Genomic DNA, 24,483 nt, shown 5'->3' on the forward strand with positions numbered 1-24,483 from the left:
TCCTTGACCATGGGTCCTGCAAGCTACAGGTGATGGGGGTTGTAGTCCAACTACATCTGGGGACCCAAGGTTGAGAAAGGCTACTCTACTATATTGAGCTATGGTATTTCACCATGTCAGGGGGATTCCAGATCACAGGGATTCTGGGCTAGAGGAAAAATGCTTCAGTACAGCCCTGGCCTGGCTTTGAGACAAAGAAGACAGATGTGTGTTTGGGTCTAATGTTATGCATATCTAATATTGATTAAATCCCCCCTCCAAACTCCCATTTCCTACCCTCTGCCTTAGGGATGTGTATTGATTGTTGGGGGTAAGTATCAAACTGCTCTCACCTTACTCATAACCTTAAACTTGACTCAACTGCCTGTGTGGTGCTAAAGACTGCACCAACCCTGCAAGATGAACCAGAAGGAGCACCGCAAGTTCTCTTTCATCAGTGAAATTATATGCATTTAGACTTTGCCCGTGGAGATGGACTATGAGGCCTTCCAGATTTCAGGAAATCTTTGCAACCATCTTTTGAAACAGATGAAAGCTGAGATTCTCAGCAAGCCAAATTCTGGGCTCAGTACAATATGAGCTGGGCATATAACAAAACATTTACATTTCCTGCATTCTCCCAATATCCGAATAATGCTTTCACAATTGACCTGCTTACACAGTCAAGCTTCCTCTTACTGTTCTTTTTTTTCTGTTTCTAGTGCCATTCCCAACCCAACCACCACCAACTCCTTCAACCACCACTCCACAACCTACAATTCCTCCTGCAAAGGAAGGTAGGCTCTTTCTGTAGCAGAGTAACAGGTGTGAATGGTGCAATGATTATCTTAAGCATTCTTCTGTTTTGAAAGCTGTTTTTTACCCCTCCAGGGTAGAGCTCATAGTTTCTCAGTGAGATCCTAACTATTGGGTTCCATAGGCAGGTTTACACATGTCAAGGAGGAGAGGCATCATTTTAGGATGGGAAACCTGCTGTCTTTCTTTATTCCAAAGTACTTTGTATGTCTTTAGTTTGCAAAGCTGCGAAGGCTGACCTTGTCTTTTTGGTGGATGGCTCGTGGAGTATCGGAGACGACAATTTCAACAAAATCATTGGCTTCCTGTACAGCACTGTTGGAGCTCTTGATAAGATTGGCCCTGATGGAACTCAGGTGAACGAATGAGTGAGTGAGTGTGAGAAAGAATTAACAGGATTCAAAACGTGAGCAAACATCTAATTCAAAGGAGGCTTGGAATGGGATGAATGAAAATACGATATTATGGCGAACGCTTTTGAAAAGCATGCGGTGGGATCTTTCTTTAGATCTGTAAATATTTATATTCCAGAGTGTCATTAAATCCTGTACAGAGACTCACTGTGTTACTGAAATTCCCCTAACACCTCAATTCCAAACACACCCACCTGTAAGTTTATGACGTAGGTTATTTTTTTGCATAGCACACTTCCGAGCAAGTCTGCTGAAATTCGAAGGCTTGCTGTGGTCTTCAAAGTGGGCCACACAAGCTGACTTCAACATGACTGAGAGATGGCAGGTGTTCACATAGCTCCTACTGGGAGGACTAAGGCTCTTTCTTTACACAGAATTCAGTGAGACGCGTTGATGAGCAAAGTATAATAGAGAGCAGCTGTAAGCTATACTGGTCACCTCTGTTCAAGGGAGAAGGATTCAGTGTGAACGCCCATTCAGTTTATCTTCCACTTGCCACTGATCCATTCTTTTTTGACTAGATGTTGGTCTTTAGAAAGGTGGACACATGAGAAAAGAGGAGTCTGGTGTCTGTGTTTCTTGTGACCCAAGCAGGAAGTGAGCAGGTTGGGTTTGCCACTTTATCCTTCTTGCATCTGATGCAAGTTATAGAGCTCTTGAGGGCAGCAGTGCAATGCATCTCCAGATACTGCAGACCAAGAATGGTTCTGTCATCTGCCAGAGTACCAGGGTAACTGATATGCCCTCCTTCCTTTGGCACTGATAAGGAGGCTTTCAAGTTTGTTTGTGATAGATTAGCACAGAAGGAACAAGCAGAGGCTGATTACTTCTTTCTTTTTCTTTAATGGGCTACCTGCTTCATGCCAGCAGTTGAAAGGATAATGCTTCTTTGCAAATTCAAAGCTAAAGGTTGCATTTCAACTAGCTGAAGATCTTTTATTAAAGCTCAGTGTGTTCTACAAGCTGAACTTATGCAGTCAGATGTAAACACCACTAAGGGCAGTAGAGCTTACTGACAGGAAACTATGTCTAAGTTTGAAGTTATGCTGATCCTAATATCTTTGGTATTATATATTACTGATCTTTGATGTTTGTGTAATAATGGATCCACACAACTGCCTGCATTTTGGGACTCTCCTTGGAGGTGTTGCTGTGGTGGCTCTCATGATGAGGCTCCTAAACTTCAAAATTTACCTGAGGTGTGTAAGTGTGTCTGAGAGAGTGTGGATCCCAACCAGCTCTCACTTGCCCCTGCTGTGTCTGCAATAAATGAGTGAGATGTCTTTTCTATGAAGGTGGCCATTGCTCAGTTCAGTGATGATCCCAGGACAGAATTTAAACTGAATGCCTACCGAACGAAAGAAACACTTCTGGAGGCCATCCAGCACATAGCATACAAGGGAGGAAATACCAAAACAGGTGAGCTAAATTGGCAGGTAGATTTTGTCATTGCTGATTTCAACTTTCTTTGGGGCCATGTTTTTTATGGAGAGAGATAGAAATTAAATAAATACACTTCTACGTGTTGTTTATGTTACTCTCGTCTTCTTCTTTACAGGCAAGGCAATTAAACATGCCCAACAGGCCTTATTTACTATTGACTCAGGGACCAGAAAGGGGATCCCAAAGGTTTTGGTAGTGATCACAGATGGTCGATCACAGGATGATGTGAACAAAGTCGCCAGAGAGATGCAGCTAGATGGTAAGAAGATAGGGACGTAAGGAAAGCTCACCTTGATCAGGCCAAACTCCCCAAGTAGGACATGAATGCAATAGGCTTCTGTTGCCCATCTTCCCTCTGATATTGGTGGTAAATGGCCATTCTCTTAAGAATTACCTGTTCCAACTTAACTGTCTCAGGAGGCCTTTCATAAAATACAAAATTTAAAAGCAAGTGGCAAAGTAGTGCTCCTTGTGATTGGTTTGCTTGATGTATGTTTTAAAAGGAAGCAATTTGCAAGGCACATAATTGCTTTTCTCTCTCTCTCTCGGGCTTCTCTTTTGCTGATATATGCAGACTCTTCAGCCATCCATTAACCACTTTTATAGGTGTGCATGCATCTGAAGAAGTGTGCATGCACACGAAAGCTCATACCAATGACAAACTTAGTTGGTCTCTAAGGTGCTACTGGAAGGAATTTTTTATTTTGTTTCAGACCAACACGGCTACCTACCTTTCACTTTTATAGGTGCTCTCATAAAGGTCAGGTAAAGATAAGGTAAAGGTACCCCTGCCCGTACGGGCCAGTCTTGACAGACTCTGGGGTTGTGCGCCCATCTCACTTAAGAGGCCAGGGGCCAGCGCTGTCCAGAGACACTTCCGGGTCACGTGGCCAGCGTGACATCACTGCTCTGGCCAGAGCCAGAGCCAGAGCCAGAGCCAGAGCCGCACACGGAAACGCCGTTTACCTTCCCGCTGGTAAGCGGTCCCTATTTATCTACTTGCACCCAGAGGTGCTTTCGAACTGCTAGGTTGGCTGGCGCTGTGACCGAGCAGCGGGAGCGCACCCCGCCGCAGGGATTCGAACCGCCGACCTTTCGATCGGCAAGCCCTAGGCGCTGAGGCTTTAACCCACAGCGCCACCTGCATCCCGTATAAAGGTCAGGTAGAGAGAGTCAAATGAGCTTTCTCAACATATTTGTGTCAGTGATTTTTGCTAGTGTGGGATAAAATGCAGAAGATGCTGCAATTATTGGAGTCTTGGGTCTCTTTCTCTTCTCTGATGCAGTAGTTTCTGTATCTGAGGCATGGGCTATTAAACTAGCATCCACCAATCTAAAAAGAAAATAAAATTGTGGGTTCAGTGCACCAACAGCTCAAGCCCCATGTCTGTTGCATTGTGTTGGCACAATGGTCAAGACACCCTAACTTGCAGGACTGGTGTGTTGGCAAAGCAAGTGTTAGAATTAGGTCATACGTTATTGAAAGAAAAAAGGGAAATTAATCTGTGTGCTTCTTTGTCTATTGGACACACTACGTAGTTTCTGTTCCTAAAATAAACTTGGCTGCTTGAAGGGAGAGAATTCCTTTTTCTTGGCTGGCTAAAGGGAGAGTCCTTTTATGAAAGTGCTGAAAGAGTAATCTGCTGATGTTTATTGGGGCGGAGAAGTGAATTTGTGCCTTCTGGTGAGCGATGGAGAAAACTGGTTTTATTTTTCCGTACTGCGTTTAGTTAAAAGATTCGCAAGAGGAAGAACGGTTGTTGCATCTGAAGAATTTTTTATGTGTGTTTTTCTCCCTCCAACCTAGGGTTCAGCATATTTGCCATTGGAGTAGCAGATGCTGATTATTCAGAACTGGTTAACATTGGCAGCAAGCCTAGTGACAGGCATGTCTTCTTTGTGGACGACTTTGATGCCTTTAAGAAGATTGAAGATGAACTGATCACTTTTGTCTGCGAGACAGCATCAGCAAGTTAGCGATTAAGACTTCATTTTTATCTGCTTCTGTTTATACGATATATGATATCTTTTTTGTCATTGTCCCATACAGAACAATGAAATTGAAAAACTACATAAAACATTCAAAAACCCCTAAAAAATCTGAAACCCAATTTTAAAATACATTATACTATACTATAAAAACCCCTAAAAATTCTGAAACCCCATTTTAAAATACACTATACTATACTATACTATACTATACTATACTATACTATAAAATACACTATACTATAAAATACACTATACTATAGAGACCCCTTATGCTGTGTTTAGAACCAGAATTGCATTTGTGTAGAAACTGTTTCTCAGGAGGCTAGTCCTGGTCTTTATAACCCTATACCTTCTTCCAGAAGGCAGAAGTTGAAAGAGATCATTTCCGGGGTGCGTACTATCCTGCGCTATCTCTGCCGCTTTCTTATGGCACCTGGCAGCATAGATTTGATCTAAGGTGGGAAGAGTTGCACTCAATTATTCTCTCTGCAGTCTTTACAACCCTGGATAGTATTGTTTTTTCCCTGACCGTGCAGCTCCCAAACCACATACACAGACCATAAGTTAATATGCTCTCCACAGTGCAATGGTAAAATGCCATCAACAGGTCCTTTGAGAGATTGTTTTTTCCGGAGGATTCTCAGAAAATATAACCTCTGCTATGCTCTCTTCATCAGGTCTTTGCTGTTTTCTCCCCAGGTTAGGTCGTCTCTCAACTCCATTCCCAGAAATCGAAACACCGAGACCTGTTCCATGCACTTCCCCTCAATAATAAGTTTATTGCCCAAACAGCATATAAAAACGATGCTTTGCTAACTGGGGTAGTTTATGATACTCCTGCAGTATGATAGTAACAGTTGAACTCTGTGCATTCGAAGGAAAAGCCGCTGAACAATTACCGTATTTTTCGTCCTATAGGACGCACCGTCCCATAAGGCGCACCTAGTTTTTTGGGGGGGAAATAAAGGGGAAAAAATTATTTCTCCCCCTGGCACGGGGCTGGGGTGGGGGAAGCCTGAGCTTCCTCCGACCCCAGCCCCCAGAACAGGCAACTCTCCGCAAGCCGTGGGAGCCCAGCACAGGGCTCCCGCACCTTGTGGAGAGCTGCGCAAAGTCTGGGCGCACTGAGCTCAGCGCGCCCAGCCTTCGGCCCCTCTCGCTCTCCAGGCTTCAGCGAAAGCCTGCATTCACCCCATAGGGGACACACACATTTCCCCTTCATTTTTGGAGGGGGAAAAGTGCGTCCTATGGGGCGAAAAATATGGTATGTACTTCACCTTTTTTGCAATCCTTTTGCAATCAAACCTATGTAGCAGAATGTGCATCCTGTCACATTTCAGATTAAAGTTGTTTCTACACTGCTGCCCTGGCTCCAAAACATGACAGCAGATGCTCTTATTTGTAAATAAGGAAGTGGCCTTTATCGAAGCAGAGTAATGGTACAGACTCGGCAGCAGGAAAGGAGCCGATTCGGTCTCAGAGCTCTCACAAGGCATAGCGTTGGCAAAGAAGAGCCTGGTCTAGGAGCACGGGTCGAGGTTCACCAGTCCAAGATAACAACAACATAATTTTATTATTTGAACCCATCTGACTGGGTTGCCCCAACCACTCTGGGCAGTTTCCAACAAATATAAAAGAATAATAAAACATCAGACATTAAAAACTTCCCTAAACAGGGCTGCCTTCAGGTGTCTTCTAAAAGTCAGATACAGTGATACCTCTGGTTGCGAATGGGATCTGTTCTGGAGGCCCATTCACAACATGAGCAGAACACAACCCACGTCTGCACGTGCACGGGTCACAATTCACCACTTCTGCGCATGCTCATGACGTCATTTTGCGCATCTCTGCATGCTTGAGTGGCGAAACCCGGAAGTAACCCTTTCCGGTACTTCCAAGTTGCCGCGGGACGCAACCTGAAAACATTCAACCTGAAGCAAACGTAACATGAGGTACCACTGTAGTTATTTCCTTGACATCTGATGGGAGAGCATTCCACACGGAGGGTGCCACTACCGAGAAGGCCCTCTGCCTGGTTCCTTGTAACCTCACTTCTCACAGTGAGGAAACCGCCAGAAGGCCCTTGGAGCTGGATCTCAGTGTCAAGACTGCACAGGTTGTTCCTACAAGTTATTCATGCTCACCTGCCAGCCTTTAAAGCTAGGTTGGGGCAAAGCCCTTACGTGAGAGAATCTCTATTCCCGTAGGATGCAAGCGGGTACAATGTTTGGGTGGGTGCATCTTCTTCCTTCTCCAGAGGTGTTGCCTTGTCTGGGGAGAGAGTGTCAGACCCTCTTCTCCAACTGAGCCCTGTGCAGCCACCCCAGGCAGTGGCTTTGAGTCATGCCCAGACTCCAACAGTGCTCTCTCTGCCACAAGAGAAGGGGAAGGAGCAGCCTCCTCATCTCAACCTGAAGGCGTCGAGGGAGTCATGACAACTACAGCCCTGGAATGTTTCTGAGGCACTGTTTTTCCACAGTTAACAGGGACTAGAATGAAAACAGAGGTTCCCCATAGCACTTACTATTTTTTATTGCTTCTTAATTAAAAGGTATAATCCACCCTTCCTTGCCAAAGGGAGCCCAGAGTGAATCACAATAATAAAATTAGCTAAGAACCAAATTAAAACAATACTATTGCAGACTGAAGTTAAAACCAACAGTGTAAAACTATCATTGTTTACTGATGTTCACCGGGGTTTTTGTTTTGTGTGCGCACGCATGTGTTCTTACAGTGCCAAACTACACATCAAGGTCCTGGTGTCTATTGATCTCATAGCACAGATTTTGGTTTCCATTTAGAAATATGTTGTGTAGCCAACCATTTTTTTCTCTCTTTCAAGGCTTAAAGATATTCTCTTCTTCCTTTTTGCAGCTTGCCCATTGGTTTATAAAGATGGCAACAGCCTAGCAGGTATAGTATTTCCATATATTCCTTCTTCCTTCCTTCATTTACATTTCTATATTGCCTTCCTGCCAAGGCACCCGAGGTGGCTTATAAGTTTAAAGCACAAATTTAAACACGTGAAATTGGGAGTGGAGAGAGACTAACTGGAGCAGACCTTGCTGTATCTGCTTCCCTAACACTCCCTCAGACTCTTCATCTTCTGTTAATTGTTTAAAGGATTATATTTCTCATTTGCAGATCCTTCCCTAACTGACATGCCTACTACTAAAATTTTTGAAATATACGAGCTATATATACATTACTTACACAATGGGCCCCGCATGATTGGCTAATTCCAGGCTGCTCCTGCAGGCCAATCAGGTCACTGATTCACTTCCACCTGGAGCTCGATTGGGTGGCTCCTCCAGACCAATCAGACTGCTGCATTCTGGATCCTTTTGTTCTAGGATTCAGCTCAAATTTAATAATAATTTATTATTTATACCCCGCCTATCTGGCTGGGTTTCCCCAGCCACTCTGGTCAGCTTCCAACAACAAATTAAAAATACATTAAAAATACTACTGCTCTGGAAAGGTTTATTGTTCAACTGTTAAAAGGGGTAGTCACATAATGAGACTGTCTGGCACACTCTGCCAGGGCCGTGTCAATCATTCATGGCATCACACACACACACGCACGCACACACACACACACACACACACTACAGGACTTCAGCTTGCAACCAATCTAGTTAGGAAATTACTGCTGGGCTCAGATAATAAGAGACAGCAGCTTCATTGGAAGTAATGATTTATGGCTGATGGTTGCCTGAACGTGTCTGGGCAAACCTTGGGCTCATGTTCTCCTCTATTCCCCTTTGGCAAGGGCTTGAGGAGATCAGAAGCTTTTGCTTCTACGTTTGACTAGTTGCAATTTAGCACCGTGTCCAATACTGATCAAACTGGTGGTTAGTTTTAACTATAGTTTGCTGAAACAAGCCAACTCTGAAGCCAACAATAAATCATAGTCAACAGTAGTCACAGTCAGGGTTCAGATGTAATACTAAACTGGGGCTAACTGAAGACGGAACCGAAATCTTCCAACCTTTTTAGAGCTACACTGCAGGAGCAGGGAAGGGAGAGAATGTGAGCATGAGACTCATTCCTTTACCAATAAACTATAGTTTATCATTACACCGAATGCAGTCAATGATTGATCAAGGTCACACAGGAGAGTTTGGGAAGACTAAGGACCTTGGAACAAAGTCTCCAACCTAAATACTTCATTCTCGAGGCCAAGCTGGCCTCTTATGCACAAACCCCATTGAAGAACCCGAGCTCTGAAAGACCATAATGGTTCTATTGTGAATCTATTTTTTTCCATGGGTTTTCTGCTGCTGCTGCTCAACTTACAGCAGTATAAATAAATATGCATTCTCTAGAGCTCATGCTTTGTATTTAAAAAGGTTTAATTCCTGTCAGATGCCTTGTACGCCTCCTTCCAGCAACTCCTTAAGCCAAGCTGGTGCCAAATGTATTGCTCGCCTCCCTTTGGACCTCCATACATGCTGCCCAGACAAATATACCTTAGAAAGTCACTTCAGTGCTTCTAATGCAGTGGTTTGACTTCATCCCCTGGAGGCACACTCCATTGTCTCTCTAGACAGATGGATGCCACCGCCGCCTACATTTCCTGCCATTTTGTTCAGCAGCTTTCAGTTGGAGGAGAATTCAGTACTGGGCTACTTGAAGCAATGGCCTGACTCAGCACCAGGCAACTCCATTTTCCAGTCGCTTTTAGCTAACAACCTTTTCCACTTTTCCTTTCAAGCACCATTAAAACATGTGACACTTGAGCAAGTTGACGACCACCTTCTTACATTATTTTATAGGGTTTTGTGGTATGAAAGTTCCCAGGGAAATGTGCCCATGCTAGTAAACTTAGCGGTGGTATAAATCTTTAGTCATTTTCACTCCCAAGCCACATTAAGAGAAGTCAGTGACACGTCTTATGTTTTTCAGGATTCAAAATGATGGAGATGTTTGGTTTGGTGGAAAAAGAGTTTGCAACTGTGGAAGGGGTTTCTATGGAGCCTGGAACATTTAATGCCTACTCCTGCTACAGACTGCATAAGGATGCTTTGGTTTCCCAGCCAACCAAGTATGAACTCTAGATGTATTCTTAAAATATGTTGGTGTAATTATAGCCAAAGCTCATGGAAGCTAAACCATAGCAACATTTTCTAAATCTGCATCTGAATACTGGATTTGTAAGAGCGGGCCCTACCTTTAGGCAAGACAGGATATCCACCTCAAGCTCAGATTTTGGGTGACAAATTGTGAGTGAGATCCCATGGGGCTTTTGATTCCTCTCCTCCCTCTGCAGCCTCACTGTGCACCCCCAAAATCTGCTCTGAATGATTGGAAGACCCTCTGGAGTAACAGAGAGTGACATTTGAGTTTCTGCCTCAGGTAGCAAAATATCTATTTTGGGCCTGTCTCAGAAGCTCTGTATGGTATTTAACCATTACAAAAAATAGCAAAGGTTTCAAGTTATTTGGGGGCATGGCAGTAAATGTTTTCACTGGTGAAAAGGTGAGGGTTTTTATGGATGCAAATGAAGCAATCTCACTAAGCAAACAGGACGGTGTTTTTGGGGAGAGGAAATGAAGAAACTGCAGCACCTTGCAGTTCAGGAAAATGCAGAATAGCAGTGAGTTACTTATTTGTGTGTTACTTACTCACATGCTCAGTTTTTCCCAGATTTATCATCTTTGAGCACAATCAAGTGCAAGATCTTCTGCACAACAGAATATGTTTCCATGTGCAGAATTTCCCCCATCACATGTGCAAGTTTCTCTAGATCTATGGAATTCTCCCCACTCCCAGTGTACCTGGTTGATTATGAAATAAGTATCCCAATTCCAAAATCGGCTTGGGAGGCACAATCCCTCCCCACTACTGGCGAGTGGGGATTTCCTTAGTTCTCCAGATGTCACATTCCTGCCTCCTGTCAGTCATTTGATTGGCAGGGGAAGGGGTCGAGTGGAAGGTCTGTGAGTAGCACTGTTCTCGAAGCTGTCTGAATTAGGGCATCTAGCTATAGTATTATTATTCTTGAACCAAGCTTTTGCTTGCTTCCCAAGAAGAAGTCGTGGGCAGAACCCTCCTTCCAAACATTTACAGTGAGCATCTCTACTGTAACGCAAGTCTGCCCAGACTGCCTCTGGAATGTTACCAGTATTAATCTTTACCTTGGCCAAACCAACGTGCTTGCCCCTTTATATATATATATATATATATATATATATATATATATATCTGTATTCATTAAAACCCCTCGTCATATGTTACACTCTGGCATTAGGGTTGAGTGCTGAAAACACGAGAGAGGAGCATATTGAGTTTCAGAGAAAGTTGAGTCCAAGAGCAGGATTTAACTTGGGAAGGGAAACACGCTGCTTAAGTGGAGAGATAAAGCTAACTCAACCCATGTGTGGATTCTGAAAATGGTGGTGATTAGAAAAGGCAAGGCTTGTGAGAGAGCACAGAATGTAACGTGGCATTCAGTGCTGGAAGAAGTGGGAACTTACAGGGTGGGTTCAACATGGCACACTTCCAATTATTCTGTCTGCACAATGATTTGTGCTTGCCAGATGGAATATCCCCCCTCTCCCCCTGTTCACTGTTCTCTGTGTTCTCCTGCTCCCACACCCAAGCCAATTTCAGGGGATGCAGGAGACATATGGGAGGAAGCTGTATCCCAATGTGGCTGAAAGACCTACATTGGCTCCCAGTATGTTTGCGAGCACAATTCAAAGTGCTGGTGTTGACCTTTAAAGCCCTAAATGGCCTCGGCCCAGTATACCTGAAGGAGCATCTCCACTCTGTCTTTCAGCCCGGACACTGAGGTCCAGCTCCAAGGGCCTTCTGGCGGTTCCCTCCCTGCATGAAGTGAGGTTACAGGGAACCAGGCAGAGGGCCTTCTCGGTAGTGGCACCCACTCTGTGGAATGCCCTCCCATCAGATGTCAAGGAAATAAACAACTATCTGACTCTTAGAAGACATCTGAAGGCAGCCCTGTTTAGGAAAGTTTTAATGACTGATGTTTTATCGTGTTTTTAATGTTCTGTTGCGAAACCCAGCCAGATGGGCAGGGTACAAATAAATTAGTAGCAGTAGTAATAATAGTATTATCCTGTCCCAGCAAGGACAATGGGCATGCTCCACGACCATCCACTCCCCGCAAAAGTCCTTGCAGGGTTGTTTTTCTCCACAAGCAGAAATCTTTACCACAGACAAGGCTTGTTAGGTGAATCCTGCCCAAGACCACTTGCATTGGTGGAGAACCTTAGGACAAATGTGGCCTTTCAGGTCTTTCCATCTGAGCTTCAGAACTCTCCCTAGGACAAACCTGCTCCCCAGGCCACCCTCCCTCTCCTCAGGCCCCACCCTTTACAGATCTTGCTCTGCGCCCTCCTCGCGTGGCTCCTTTTTCTTGACTTGATGTGATTGTGATAATTCCCCTTGATGGCCTGGATGGAGATGGCGTGTGTGTTTTGGGGTTTAGAAAGCTCTGGCTTTCGTGTGACAGAAATGTAGCCTAGTGTACAAAGGTTACGAGTCAGGCCTGGGTCCCATGCCACAGGGAGGTTAGGCTGGCCTCAACCAGAGCCAGGGCTTTTTTGGCCGTGGCCCCGATCTGGTGGAACGCTCTGTCACAAGAGACTAGGGCCCTGCGGGACTTGACATCTTTCTGCAGGACCTGCAAGACAGAGCTGTTCCACCAGGCCTTTGGCCAGGGCACAGCCTGACCCCCTCCTTTGGCAATCCTCACAGAACTCTAGCCCAATGGTTGCCATTAATTTGATTGGAATTAATTTTATAATGAAATGATTTTAGAATGTTTTATCATTTTACTGTTGTTAGCCGCTCTGAGCCCGGCTTCGGCTGGGGAGGGCGGGATATAAATAAATATTATTATTATTATTATTATTATTATTATTATTATTATTATTAGCTTTGGCTTTGCCCACTTTTGCCTCTGATCCCCCACACTACCGGCAAACAGATCTTGGAAAGTTTCTCACAAGGAAATGTGCCCCTCAAGCTGAAAATATTTCCCCATCCCTTCTGTAGAGCATGCCATGTTGTTTTTCAAATGTAAGTCATGCTTAGCCGGAACGAAACAGGTCGGCACTGCACACACAGCACTTATTTCAGCCTTCCCCAAGCTGAGAGTTAAAGACAGTAAGAAATGTCTTTATTCCATTCACAAGATGCCTTTCCCCCTGTCTTATATGTTTAATTCATTGTTAAAAAACATGTTCTTGAAAGATCCTCTGAACCTCTGAGGTAAGAGCAAGACAAAAGATTGCTTTATTCATGCGAGAACAAATTACTGCCACTGAGTTTGGGCCATACCTGATTAGGCGTGTGCAGCTTAGTTGCGCTGAAATTCAGATTCTGTGTTCCAGTGCTTGCAGAGAAACACAACAGGTTCAAATTCAACCCTACAGCGGCAAATGCTACCTGGGACGCAACACTGTGCTTGATGTTTTATTTGCTTAAGTGGTGTTGAGTCTTGGGTTGTGCACAAGGTGGATAGCTCTCACAGTAACTCTCTGGTTGGTCTCTGTCAAGTAACTGGAGGAGGAAATGAAATCCTATGAAATGTGGTTACTGTATCATAGGCTTCGCTTCAGCAAAGGCATTAAGCATCTCTTCTTGGCTGCCCTCCTCAAACCACTTCCTCTGGAGTCATCCTGAAGAGATGAAATTGCCCCACGGGAGCAAGTCTGAAGGCTGCAATGTGGTTAGACTCTTTTCTGCATGTCAGTTTCAAGATGTGTGAAATGACATCAGAAATATAATTATAAAAAAGTTTGCGGCAGTCGGCCACTCATCTTCTAACAGCTTAAGGGCAGCTTAACTAGAATAGGGAAGTCTACTGTAACCAGACCTCCAGGTCATTTAATTAAAAGTTTTAAAGGAGAAATAGGTGGTTATATGTAAAACTGAGAATACCGTAGGCTCCCCAGTTTAAACGTTTTGGAATGAGGCCAGTGAGAGCATTGTACTACTTTCTAAACTCAGTCGAGTAGACTTCCTATCTGCACCAGTCTTCTTTTCCATAACCTTCTGGTTTTGTCATCCAATGATCAGCGAAGGGGCATATCACAAATGCATTGAGAACTATGTTTGCTTTTTGGTAATGTACATGTTGAGTGTATGCATATGTATGTATGTATGTATGCATGCATGCATCGTCATATAATAAAATCATACATAAGGTGACTTTCAAATAAAAGATATAAACCACAAAAATTAGCAACAAACCTAACAGTAAAAAAAGCAGCAGTTTGAAATTAGTGCTCTTTGGTTCTTTCCTTTTACCTCAGAAGTGCTAATTCAAGAAGATAGAAGCAATTACGACTGGGGCGTGGGGCGGAGGTGTGCTTTCAGGACCCCATTTCCTGTGAGGACATCAGTTTCTGGAGCCTTATTTTCCTTTTACAGATATCTACACCCAGAGGGACTTCCTTCAGATTATACCATTACGTTTCTCTTCCGTATACTCCCTGAAACGCCCGAGGAACCGTTTGCTCTCTGGGAGATTCTGAATGAAGAATATGAGCCACTGGTTGGAGTTATTTTGGATAGTATGTTCATTGTGTCTTTATCTCGGACCTTGATTGATTGATTTGGTTTGTTTATATTCTGCCTTCCCATTCAAGGAGACAAAGAAAGCCATTACTGAATTCCCTGCCACACCCCAAAATAAAGTTATAACTTGTACCCCTGTACATTGTTCCCACACCCTTTTATGAGAACCTATTTCTATTTTCTATTTTATCATTTTGATGAAGCCTTTAAAGAAAATAAATTACTCGAAGGTATCTAAGTTGATGTTCCTTCTTTAAAAAACACTGTAAGCATATATCTCTGAAACATTTTCTGTCTCACACTCCACAGATGGTGGCAAAACATTGACTTTCTTCAATTACGACTACAAAGGTGAATTCCAGACTGTCACTTTTGAAGGACCTGATATAAAGAAAATATTTTATGGAAGTTTCCATAAGGTGAGAATTGTTGAGACATTTGGGGGGAAAGGATGTGATTGTGTAAAAAGAAGTGATAATATTCTGAATACTTTTTTTCTGGTTTCGCTTTGTCTCTACCGAAAGTAGTGCTAAAATGGGGAATTAGGAGGTGTATCTGTTGTTGATTTTATTAAAAAACTATATGTACTTTCCTGGGCTTTCTTTCTTTTCATTTTTTTGGTGTTAAACACATAATTTTCTTCCCTCAGTTGCATGTTGTCATCAGCAAAACTACAGCTAAAGTTGTGATTGATTGCAAACAAGTGGGTGAGAAGATGATCAATGCAGCAGGCAATATTTCTTCTGATGGGATAGAGGTACTGGGAAGAATGGTTCGATCGAGAGGGCCAAGGGACAACTCTGCACCAGTAAGTGAAGCAGCTTGGTGTTTTGAGCTAAAAGAGAGCATTTTCTTTTTTTAAAAGGGTTGCCATATTAATATAATGTTCATGATGTAATGCGTTTAATGAGAAAAAAAGCTGCTGTTTGGTTATTTAAAGAAATGTTTGCCTGAGAAATTCTGGCTCATATAGAAAGCTGACAGTGAGAAGATTTAAATATCTGCCTTGGGTATCAGGAAAACTCTTTTTAATAAGTTCTTAACATGCTAGGGATGATCCCATGCCTGGATACATTGATGCCTACAACACCCACATTGAATAGTTTCGCCAGAAGGGCACCTTGGACAGTGATAATGGGAGCTGCTGAGAATCTAAAACAATCATCCTTTGCATGTTAAGGGTTATGCTCTCCCTGTCCCGGTGAAAGTCATCACTTGGGACCATTTCCATCCCCCCCCAACCAAAGGTGAAACCTAATCAAGGTGGATCTAGAAAACTAGTCCCATCTAATTGTTTCTGGAGTTGTGTGGCAACCACTTGCTTGAGCGCAATGCCCAGAATGGCGATGTCAATCACTGGTGCTCAACATCAAAAAAACTAAGATCATGGCCACTGGTCCCATCACTTCCTGGCAAATAGAAGGGGAAGAAATGGAGGCAGTGAGAGATTTTACTTTCTTGGGCTCCATGATCACTGCAGATGGTGACAGCAGTCACGAAATTAAAAGACACCTGCTTCTTGGGAGAAAAGCAATGACAAACCTAGACAGCACCTTAAAAAGCAGAGACATCACCTTACCAACAAAGGTCCGTATTGTTAAAGCTATGGTTTTCCCAGTAGTGATGTATGGAAGTGAGAGCTGGACCATGAAGAAGGCTGTTCGCTGAAGAATTGATGCTTTTGAATTATGGTGCTGGAGGAGACTCTTGAGAGTCCCGTAGACTGCAAGAAGATCAAGCCTATCCATTCTGAAGGAATCATAGAATCATAGAGTTGGAAGAGACCACAAGGGCCATCGAGTCCAACCCCCTGCCAAGCAGGAAACACCATCAGAGCACTCCTGACATATGGTTGTCAAGCCTCTGCTTAAAGACCTCCAAAGAAGAGACTCCACCACACTCCTTGGCAGCAAATTCCACTGTCGAACAGCTCTTACTGTCAGGAAGTTCTTCCTAATGTTTAGGTGGAATCTTCTTTCTTGTAGTTTGGAACCATTGCTCCGTGTCCGCTTCTCTGGAGCAGCAGAAAACAACCTTTCTCCCTCCTCTAGGTGACATCCTTTTATATATTTGAACATGGCTATCATATCACCCCTTAACCTCCTCTTCTCCAGGTTAAACATGCCCAGCTCCCTTAGCCGTTCCTCATAAGGCATCGCTTCCAGGCCTTTGACCATTTTGGTTGCCCTCCTCTGGACACGTTCCAGTTTGTCGGTGTCCTTCTTGAACTGTGGTGCCCAGAACTGGACACAGTACTCCAGGTGAGGTCTGACCAGAGCAGAATACAGTGGCACTATTACTTCCCTTGATCTTGATGCTATACTCCCATTGATGCAGCCCAGAATTGCATTGGCTTTTTTAGCTGCCGCGTCACACTGTTGGCTCATGTCAAGTTTGTGGTCAACCAAGACTCCCAGATCCTTTTCACATGTACTGCTCTCAAGCCAGGTGTCACCCATCTTGTATTTGTGCCTCTCATTTTTTTTTTTGCCCAAGTGCAATACTTTACATTTCTCCCTGTTAAAATTCATCTTCTTTGTTTTGGCCCAGTTCTCTAATCTGTCAAGGTTGTTTTGAAGTGTGATCCTGTCAGGAATATTTATCCCAAAATTATGCTAGAAGAAGAAGAAGAAGAAGAAGAAGAAGAAGAGGAAATGCTTTCAGGCCTCAGGCTTAAATATGGGAATGAATACATCAGGCCTCACAGAACAATTGAACAAAACAACCTTTGTGACTACATTCCAACAGCAAAAGACAAAGATGAACTTATAAAAGGTTGCAGTTAAAGGGCCTTTTGTAGAAAGAAAAAGAAAGAAATGATGGCTTTTGTTAAAGAGAATCAGAACTGTATGAAAGATAAATGACATAGCAAAATCTACACCCACAGAAAAATGCTGGTTGCCTTCAAGTGAATTGGTTGGTGGTTATGTAAGTCCGCATGCATGCATTTCGAAACACAGCTCCGTAATGTACACTCAGTTACATCAGTTACAATGTTATCCTAAACATTAATAAAGCCTGTGTTGTATGATGCAAATTCAAGGATCCAAAGGTTTAATGCTTTCTATGGTTCAGGCAGGTAAACCCCCAGATGTGCTCATGTCTTCTCTGAGCCAGGGGGATGTCTAGTGCCTTTTCGGCGGCAAAGAGGAAGCTCCTCTGCTACGCTTGCCTTAGATGCGGCAAGCCACACACCCCCAAGCCAGCCAATTGGCTGGCCAGGGAGATGACGCAGCAGAGGATTCCCCAGATCGCGCAGGGCTGGGACCCAGCCTCCGCGCGAGTGTTGGGGGCAGGAGCCCGCAACACCACCTCCTCCTGAGGTCGGAAGTGGCTTTCTCAACTATGCCTGGCACCTTGATTACAAATTAGGAACTATCTTACTATGGAGAAATGCAGCGGAAATCATTGTTAATCAAAATAAATAGCACTCCAGCAGCTCCAACGTCTTCAAACTTGCTGTAATCTACTGCAATGCTTTCAAAGCAGCATCAATATTCAGTAATAAAGAAGGCTGATCTCCGAAGAATTGATGCTTTTGAATTATGGTCTGGAGGAGACTCTTGAGAGTCCCATGGCCTGCAAGAAGATCCAACCTATCCATTCTGAAGGAAATCAGCCCTGAGTGCTCACTGGAAGGACAGATCCTGAAGCTGAGGCTCCAATACTTTGGCCACCTCATGAGAAGAGAAGACTCCCTGGAAAAGACCCTGATGTTGGGAAAGATGGAGGGCACAAGGAGAAGGGGACGACAGAGGACGAGATGGTTGGACAGTGTTCTCAAAGCTACCAGCATGAGTTTGGCCAAACTGCGGGAGGCATGGAAAACAGGAGTGCCTGGCATGCTTTGGTCCATGGGGTCACAAAGAGTCAAACACAACTAAACGACTAAACAACAACAACAATGATGGCTAGGCCTTGTGATATTTAAATCAACTTATCAAGTTCAAAGAGCACCCCAGACAACTGATCCCTGCATATGTGCAGACTGTGATGCTCACACGAACATATTCTGACCACAAAAAGGCTTCCCTATTTATATTCTTTGAAGAGGACCTCTCTGCATCTTCAGGTAGAGCTCTTTCCTCTCCCTTCCATGAATGTGCCTGCTTATGCACATGCAAGAGCTTGCATGTGGACACCAGCAAATTAGGACAGTATATTTTTTGCATTTATGTTGTGTTCCTTAAAGCACCCTAGAGAGGCTGTTTGTTTATTCTGTCCAAATCACACACATGAGTTTTAGTGCTGTTCGGTCCAATCCTTCACAGATTTCTATGGATTTGTCTGCATCTGAATCTTGACCACGTGAAGTTTAAATGTAAATGTCCAAGAGTAAATGCCTCAGAAACAAAGAAACCTTTGTTTAGCCACTCAGCTGGAATAAGAAAGAGCAACCCAGGTCACAGTTTAAAGTCAGAAGAATGGCTGATTCAGCCGGTTTCAGCATCAATGTAATAAATCAATTCAAACCACTGTTTCTTGGTAATTTACTAAAAAAAATAATGCAATATCACATTGCATCCTTAGTCTGATTAATACTAACCCATGAAACAGAAGAAACCCACTTTGAGATTTTTATTACAAACAAGAAGTATAAAAGTGTTGTGAAATAAATAAATACAATAAGGAAATAAGGGCATATCATTTTCATTTGTTGTGATGGGATGAATTCCTGTGAGCACCCAGAAGTATCAACAAGAGGCGTATTATGTGAAACAGCTGAAAAGATGTAAAAAAATAATTTATCATGTTTAGTCTGTGATTCCCCTAAGCGCGAGCGCGTGCGCGCGCGCACACACACACACACACACACACAGGATTTACATAGAACATATTTCTAAATACTAGTTTTAAAATTCACTCTTTTTATTAAGTTTGTAAAAATATTATAATATGTGAAATGTAAGGATCTTGTGGAAGCAATCCTATACACAAGAAGCTGCCATAAAGCAAGAAGGAGTACGTTAAAAGTTCCTTGGGAAGAAGGATTGATTGCTAAACCCTTCTGGGAATTGTGGGTCTCTGAGAAGAACAGGGGTCTCCTAACATCTTGCCACAGCCTTAACAAACTAGTTTCCAGGATACTTTGGGGGAGAAGCCACGACTGCTCAATCTGGTATGATACCCCTTTAAATGTACAGTACAGATGAGCAAGCATTGCTTCAAGTCAAAACCACTACACTATTAAAAGCCAAGCATCTATGCCAACAGGGACGCGGGTGGCGCTGTGGGTTAAACCACAGAGCCTAGGACTTGCCGATCAGAAGGTCGGCAGGTTCGAATCCCTGCGACAGGGGGAGCTCCCGTTGCTCAGTCCCTGCTCCTACCAACCTAGCAATTCGAAAGCATGTTAAAGTGCAAGTAGATAAATAGGTACTACTCTGGCGGGAAGATAAACAGCGTTTCTGTGCGCTGCTCTGGTTTGCCAGAAGTGGCTTAGTCATGCTGGCCACATGACCCGGAAGCTGTACGCCGGCTCCCTTGGCCAGTAAAGCGAGATGAGCACCGCAATCCCAGAGTCGGCCATGACTGGACCTAATGGTCAAAGGTCCCTTTACCTTTACCTTATCTGTGCCAGCAGCTGCATAGCTCCATGCTTTGCAAACTGAGCAATCAGCTGATCGTTGAGGCTTGTAAAGGACCATGGACGCACCAAGGATCAGCTGGTTGTCAAGACCTTTATCGTGCTTGTATTGCCTTGTGCAAGTGCCTTTGGCCCAGACATGTCTCCACCTGCTCCATGTCTGACATCACATATGAGGTCAGATGCATGTGCCTCGGCCAAAACAGCCTTGTGGGTCAAGTGAGCAGGGGCGGAGCAAGGGGGTGTGGGCAGCATTGGGTGTCATCCTGGGGGGGGTGACATTCAGCCCCCTGCCTGTGATTCCCAAGCCTACAGCAAGCAGTGGCAAAGCTCCCTTCCTTCCCCTGGCTTGCTGTAGGTTTGGGAGTCACAGACGGGGTGGTGCGTGACAAAATTTCTGCACCGGGTACCACCTCACCTTGCTACGCCTCTGCAAGTGAGGAAGACCAAATTAGGTCTGTAGGCAGGAGGGTCCCTCCCCATCCTGCAATCTAAGGCAATTCCTTTATTGTTTGAGATGGCTCTCCTTCGCTGATCCTCTGAAGCGGCTACATCTTATGTTATATTTCCCCTTTTTCCAAACCAGTTCCAGCTGCAGATGTTTGACATCGTCTGCACCACTTCATGGGCCAACAGAGATAAATGTTGTGAACTTCCAGCTTTGGTAAGCTCTCGCTTTTTAAAACTTCTGTTTGGTGACATGTGGTTCTAATTTAATTTAAGATTGATGCAGATTAATGCCTAATTTGGAATCTACCGAACCAGCCATGACAGGGCCTTCTTTTTCTCACCAGAGGGATGAAGAAAGCTGCCCTGCCCTACCTCATTCTTGCTCCTGTTCTGAAGTCAGCAAGGGAGCTAATGGACCCCCTGGACCACCAGTAAGGTTTTAATAATAATAATAATAATAATAATAATAATAATAATAATGTATTTGCTTTGGTTCTCTGCCATGGACCAGCATGTCATGTTTGATCTCATGCTTGACAAAGTTGAACATGCACTTATTTGAACCAAGAAAGGTCTGATGCTTTGAGTATGTTTTGAGTACAGTGGTACCTCGGGTTACAGATGCTTCAGGTTACAGACTCCACTAACCCAAAAATAGTACCTTGGGTTAAGAACTTTACCTCAGGATGAGAACAGAAATTGTGCGGCGGTGGCAGCGGGAGGCCCCATTAGCTAAAGTGGTACCTCAGGTTAAGAACAGTTTCAGGTTAAGAACGGACCTCCAGAACGAATTACCGTATTTTTCACCCTATAGGACGCACATTTCCCCCTCTAAAAATGAAGGTGAAATCTGGGTGCGTCCTATGGGGCAAATGCAGGCTTTCGCTGAAGTTTGGAGAGCGAGATGGGTTGGTGCGCACCCCTCTCGCTCTCCAGGCTTCAGGAAGACACCCGCAGCTTAGGCAGCCCTGCAGATAGCAGCTTGCTTCCCGGAGCACCGGGCGCGCTGAAAGCAGAGCGCCCGGCGCTTCGGGAACACATCCGCAGCCTAAGCAGCCCTGCGGGAGTTCCCACACTGCGGATAGCAGCCTGCCACCCGGCGCGCAAAACACCCTGAAGCAGAGAGCCCCGCGCGCCAGACAGACATCCGCAGCGTGGGGAGCCCTGCAGGAGTTCCCCGCAGGGCTCCCCATGCTGCGGATAGCAGCCTGCCGCCCGGGGGGCAAGGCGCCCTGAAGCAGAGCGCCCCTCGCGCCGGGCAGACATTGGCCGGCTCCACAAGCTCGGGGGACAGCAGGGAGGCGCAGTGCCGCCATCCCGCTGTTCCTTGACCTGCTTCGGTTTCCCCGACCTGCTTTTGGGGGGGAAATAAAGGAAAAAAATGTTTCCTTTATTTCCCTCTTAAAAAATTAGGTGCGTCCTATGGGACGGAGCGTCCTATAGGGCAAAAAATACGGTAAGTTCTTAACCCGAGGTACCACTGTATAGTTTTGTATGTTTGGTGGTTTATGTTGCCTCAGCTGGTTTGCAGTTTAGCCAGACCAAGCCAAGACATTTTGCCACCTGAGGCAAACCACAAAATGGCACCCACTGCCAGGGAAGAAGGGGTGAGTGTAGATTTCATTTCGGAACAAGGAGAGAAATCAAATCAACCTGACCTGATGGTTGAAGTCGAAATCAAGCGCCATCACGCAGGGACCTATATCCCCTGTCTCTCTCCTGACAGAAGTCATCCTACACGATGACCAAAAATGTTTTAAAACAAATTTGTGGCTGCATACACACTATACCTTTAAAACACATTAAGCGTTACAATTTGGTTTGCAGGCATGCTTGTGGCTTGTAAAAAAAAACTCTCAAGTCTACTGATACGCTAAGTAAAGTCCCATGAGAAACACACCACAAATTTTCACTGGAGATAAAATGTCTCATTCATTCCACCCAAATCAGCCAGGCAGACAGGGCGGAGGTGGGGGAAGGGAATCTAATTCCTCGTCATGTTTCAATTTGGACAGAAAACAAGTGTGATTTGGACTTTTTATTCCCTCTAATAATATTGGAGTTGGTCTAAGTTCAGCAAATTAAATCAAAATGTGGAAAAAGAAATACAGGTTTTCAGAGCTATGCACTTATGTGCGTGTGTGTCGGCAGGCAAATCAAGGTGGAAGCATGTGGAAATTTTAAATATGTGTCCTTTTTTGTATACAGTGTACTGAGCCCAGAAAATCCTGCTGCTGCTGCTGCTGCTGCTGTTAATTAAATTTGTATACCAGCCTATACCCACTGGTCTCACTCACCATGTTCCTTGTGGTTTACTTTTCCTCGGAAGAGTAAATGGCAAAACAAACAAACAAAAAACCACTTGCCTCATGTCCCTTAGTTTAGCAATCCAGCCTCCATTTGTAAAGGCCCATTCCAAATTCTGGCTATTGGTCATGTTTAGGTTTGACAGAATGTTGGGAGCTGGTTGCACACAGGGAGAGAAAGAGTGCTGGGAAAGGGGAGGGAGAGATATATCCTAAAGCACTGGATTTCATCCAGTGGGTTGGAATCCAATTATACAAATTTACAAATTGTGTACAAGTCGGTCAGAGGACTCAATTGCAAAATTCAGGAAAGTAAAAAGGAGAGCTGCAGTTCAGTTTGTGCACTATTCAAGAAGTGTGAATTAGGGATATCTGCATGAAAATTGGGAACTGAATCCCCGCCCCCATCTTTGTTTGAGCTTCATGTGTTTGCTGGTCTCTGCTGTAGAGCAGCACCATAACTTGATGTGAGGAGATAACCTGCTTCCTAGTCTCCATTTTTAAGGCATTTTATCAAAGATTGATGTACTGCTTTCATTAATAAGTTAGGGAGGAAAATAATATGTACTTTTCTTTAAAAAGGAAGAATGGAGGTATTGGGGATAGCGGGATATCATCACTCTCCCTAAAAACGAACTTGGGTGCTGAGTGTCTCCAGGACTAGAGCCAAAACATGGACATGAAGAACCAAGAGAGAAGTAACAGCATGCACTGGGGAGCCTGCACATTTGCTGAAAGGCAACAAATCCTAAAACCAGGCTAGCCTGTTGAGGATGGTGAAGATTCAGTAGCCATGGGATGCTGAGGGTCAACTGAAAGGCAAAACAGGAAGTGAATGGGATGGAGTTTCCTGGAGGAAGGCATGGCTTTAACCTGAACAGGAGCCCACCTATTTTGAGGAAATTATGTGCAGCAACTTCTCCTAACTCTAAATGTGTTTTGCAGGGTGGACCAGGTCTCCGAGGTCCAAAAGGTAACCGAGGCGACCTTGGCCCAAAGGTAATTTGTCTTGTCGCTTCTTCTGTTGCTTCTTCTTTTTAATGGGTTTGTGATTGCATAGTAAAAAAATTGATTTGAATATTCTGTAGGTATAATCCAGGTCCACGGGGATTTTCCCCTTGACGCAAGGGATACTTGAGACTTGTGTCTGCGCTCTTTTCCATTGCATTTCCTCAACCACAGATGCTATTTGCAGAAACTTTCATTGTCTGTTAGGGTGATGAGAGGAAGAGTCTTTAATAACTGCATGGATTTCTACAGAAAAATGTAGAATTGCATTCATTGGAATATTTTTTATGAATGTAGAATTTATGAATGTAGAATTACATTCATTGGCGTTACGTATCCATTGGAATATTTTTCATTTAGGAGCAGATCTACATGCAGTAAATATTTTGCTTGATCCAACCAGGCCTTTGCGGAGAACTTTCTTAGATCTCCTCAGCAGTTGGGTTAATTAATGTGTTACTTTAGTTTAGTTTGGAGGGAGCTGGAGGCTTTCTAGTCAGAGTAGATGGCTGTTCCTCTAATAGAGATTCATGATATGATGACCTTTTTTGTTCCAGGGACCAGATGGACCTCGTGGTGAAATTGGAGCTCCTGGTCCTCAGGGGCCTCCTGGACCCCAAGGACCAAGTGGGCACTCCATCCAAGGACCTCCGGTAGGTTCTGAACAGTTGACAGCCTGGTCTTATTTGCACCATAGCAGTTAGAGTTGCCGGGTTTTGCAAAACAGTGCAATACTTGAGCTGCAAAAAAGCAGCGTTAGAATCACAAGGTGCTTCCAGAGGACGGCGGGAGGGTCTGCCCTATGGGGGCAATATTTGACAAAAACCGGGAAGACCCAGGTGAATTTTGTTACACAGTTCAAGCCCTGGTTGAAGGCAGATTTGGGATCTTGTTTAGTCTCCTCTGATTTGAGAGTCTTTCAACGTCTTCCCAAATC

General features: G+C 44.2%; 1 protein-coding gene across 5 annotated transcripts in view; it reads left to right on the forward strand.

Annotated features, from left to right (window-relative positions):
• Nucleotides 1–24,483, forward strand: part of COL14A1 (collagen type XIV alpha 1 chain) — a 138,201-nt gene that overhangs the window by 79,167 nt on the left and 34,551 nt on the right. For all 5 annotated transcript variants that reach the window (XM_079984087.1, XM_079984088.1, XM_079984085.1 and 2 more), the window contains 14 exons: nt 702–776; nt 1,012–1,151; nt 2,504–2,627; nt 2,767–2,910; nt 4,459–4,623; nt 7,518–7,556; nt 9,552–9,690; nt 14,049–14,191; nt 14,505–14,614; nt 14,845–15,003; nt 20,369–20,446; nt 20,577–20,663; nt 23,484–23,537; nt 24,104–24,199. In XM_079984087.1, the coding sequence (XP_079840213.1) occupies nt 702–776; nt 1,012–1,151; nt 2,504–2,627; nt 2,767–2,910; nt 4,459–4,623; nt 7,518–7,556; nt 9,552–9,690; nt 14,049–14,191; nt 14,505–14,614; nt 14,845–15,003; nt 20,369–20,446; nt 20,577–20,663; nt 23,484–23,537; nt 24,104–24,199 (1,553 nt within the window). The remainder of the gene's footprint in view (nt 1–701; nt 777–1,011; nt 1,152–2,503; nt 2,628–2,766; nt 2,911–4,458; nt 4,624–7,517; nt 7,557–9,551; nt 9,691–14,048; nt 14,192–14,504; nt 14,615–14,844; nt 15,004–20,368; nt 20,447–20,576; nt 20,664–23,483; nt 23,538–24,103; nt 24,200–24,483) is intronic.

This window comes from Podarcis cretensis (genome assembly GCF_951804945.1).
Source record: "Podarcis cretensis genome assembly, chromosome: 7".
NCBI classification, from domain to species: Eukaryota; Metazoa; Chordata; class Lepidosauria; order Squamata; family Lacertidae; genus Podarcis; species Podarcis cretensis.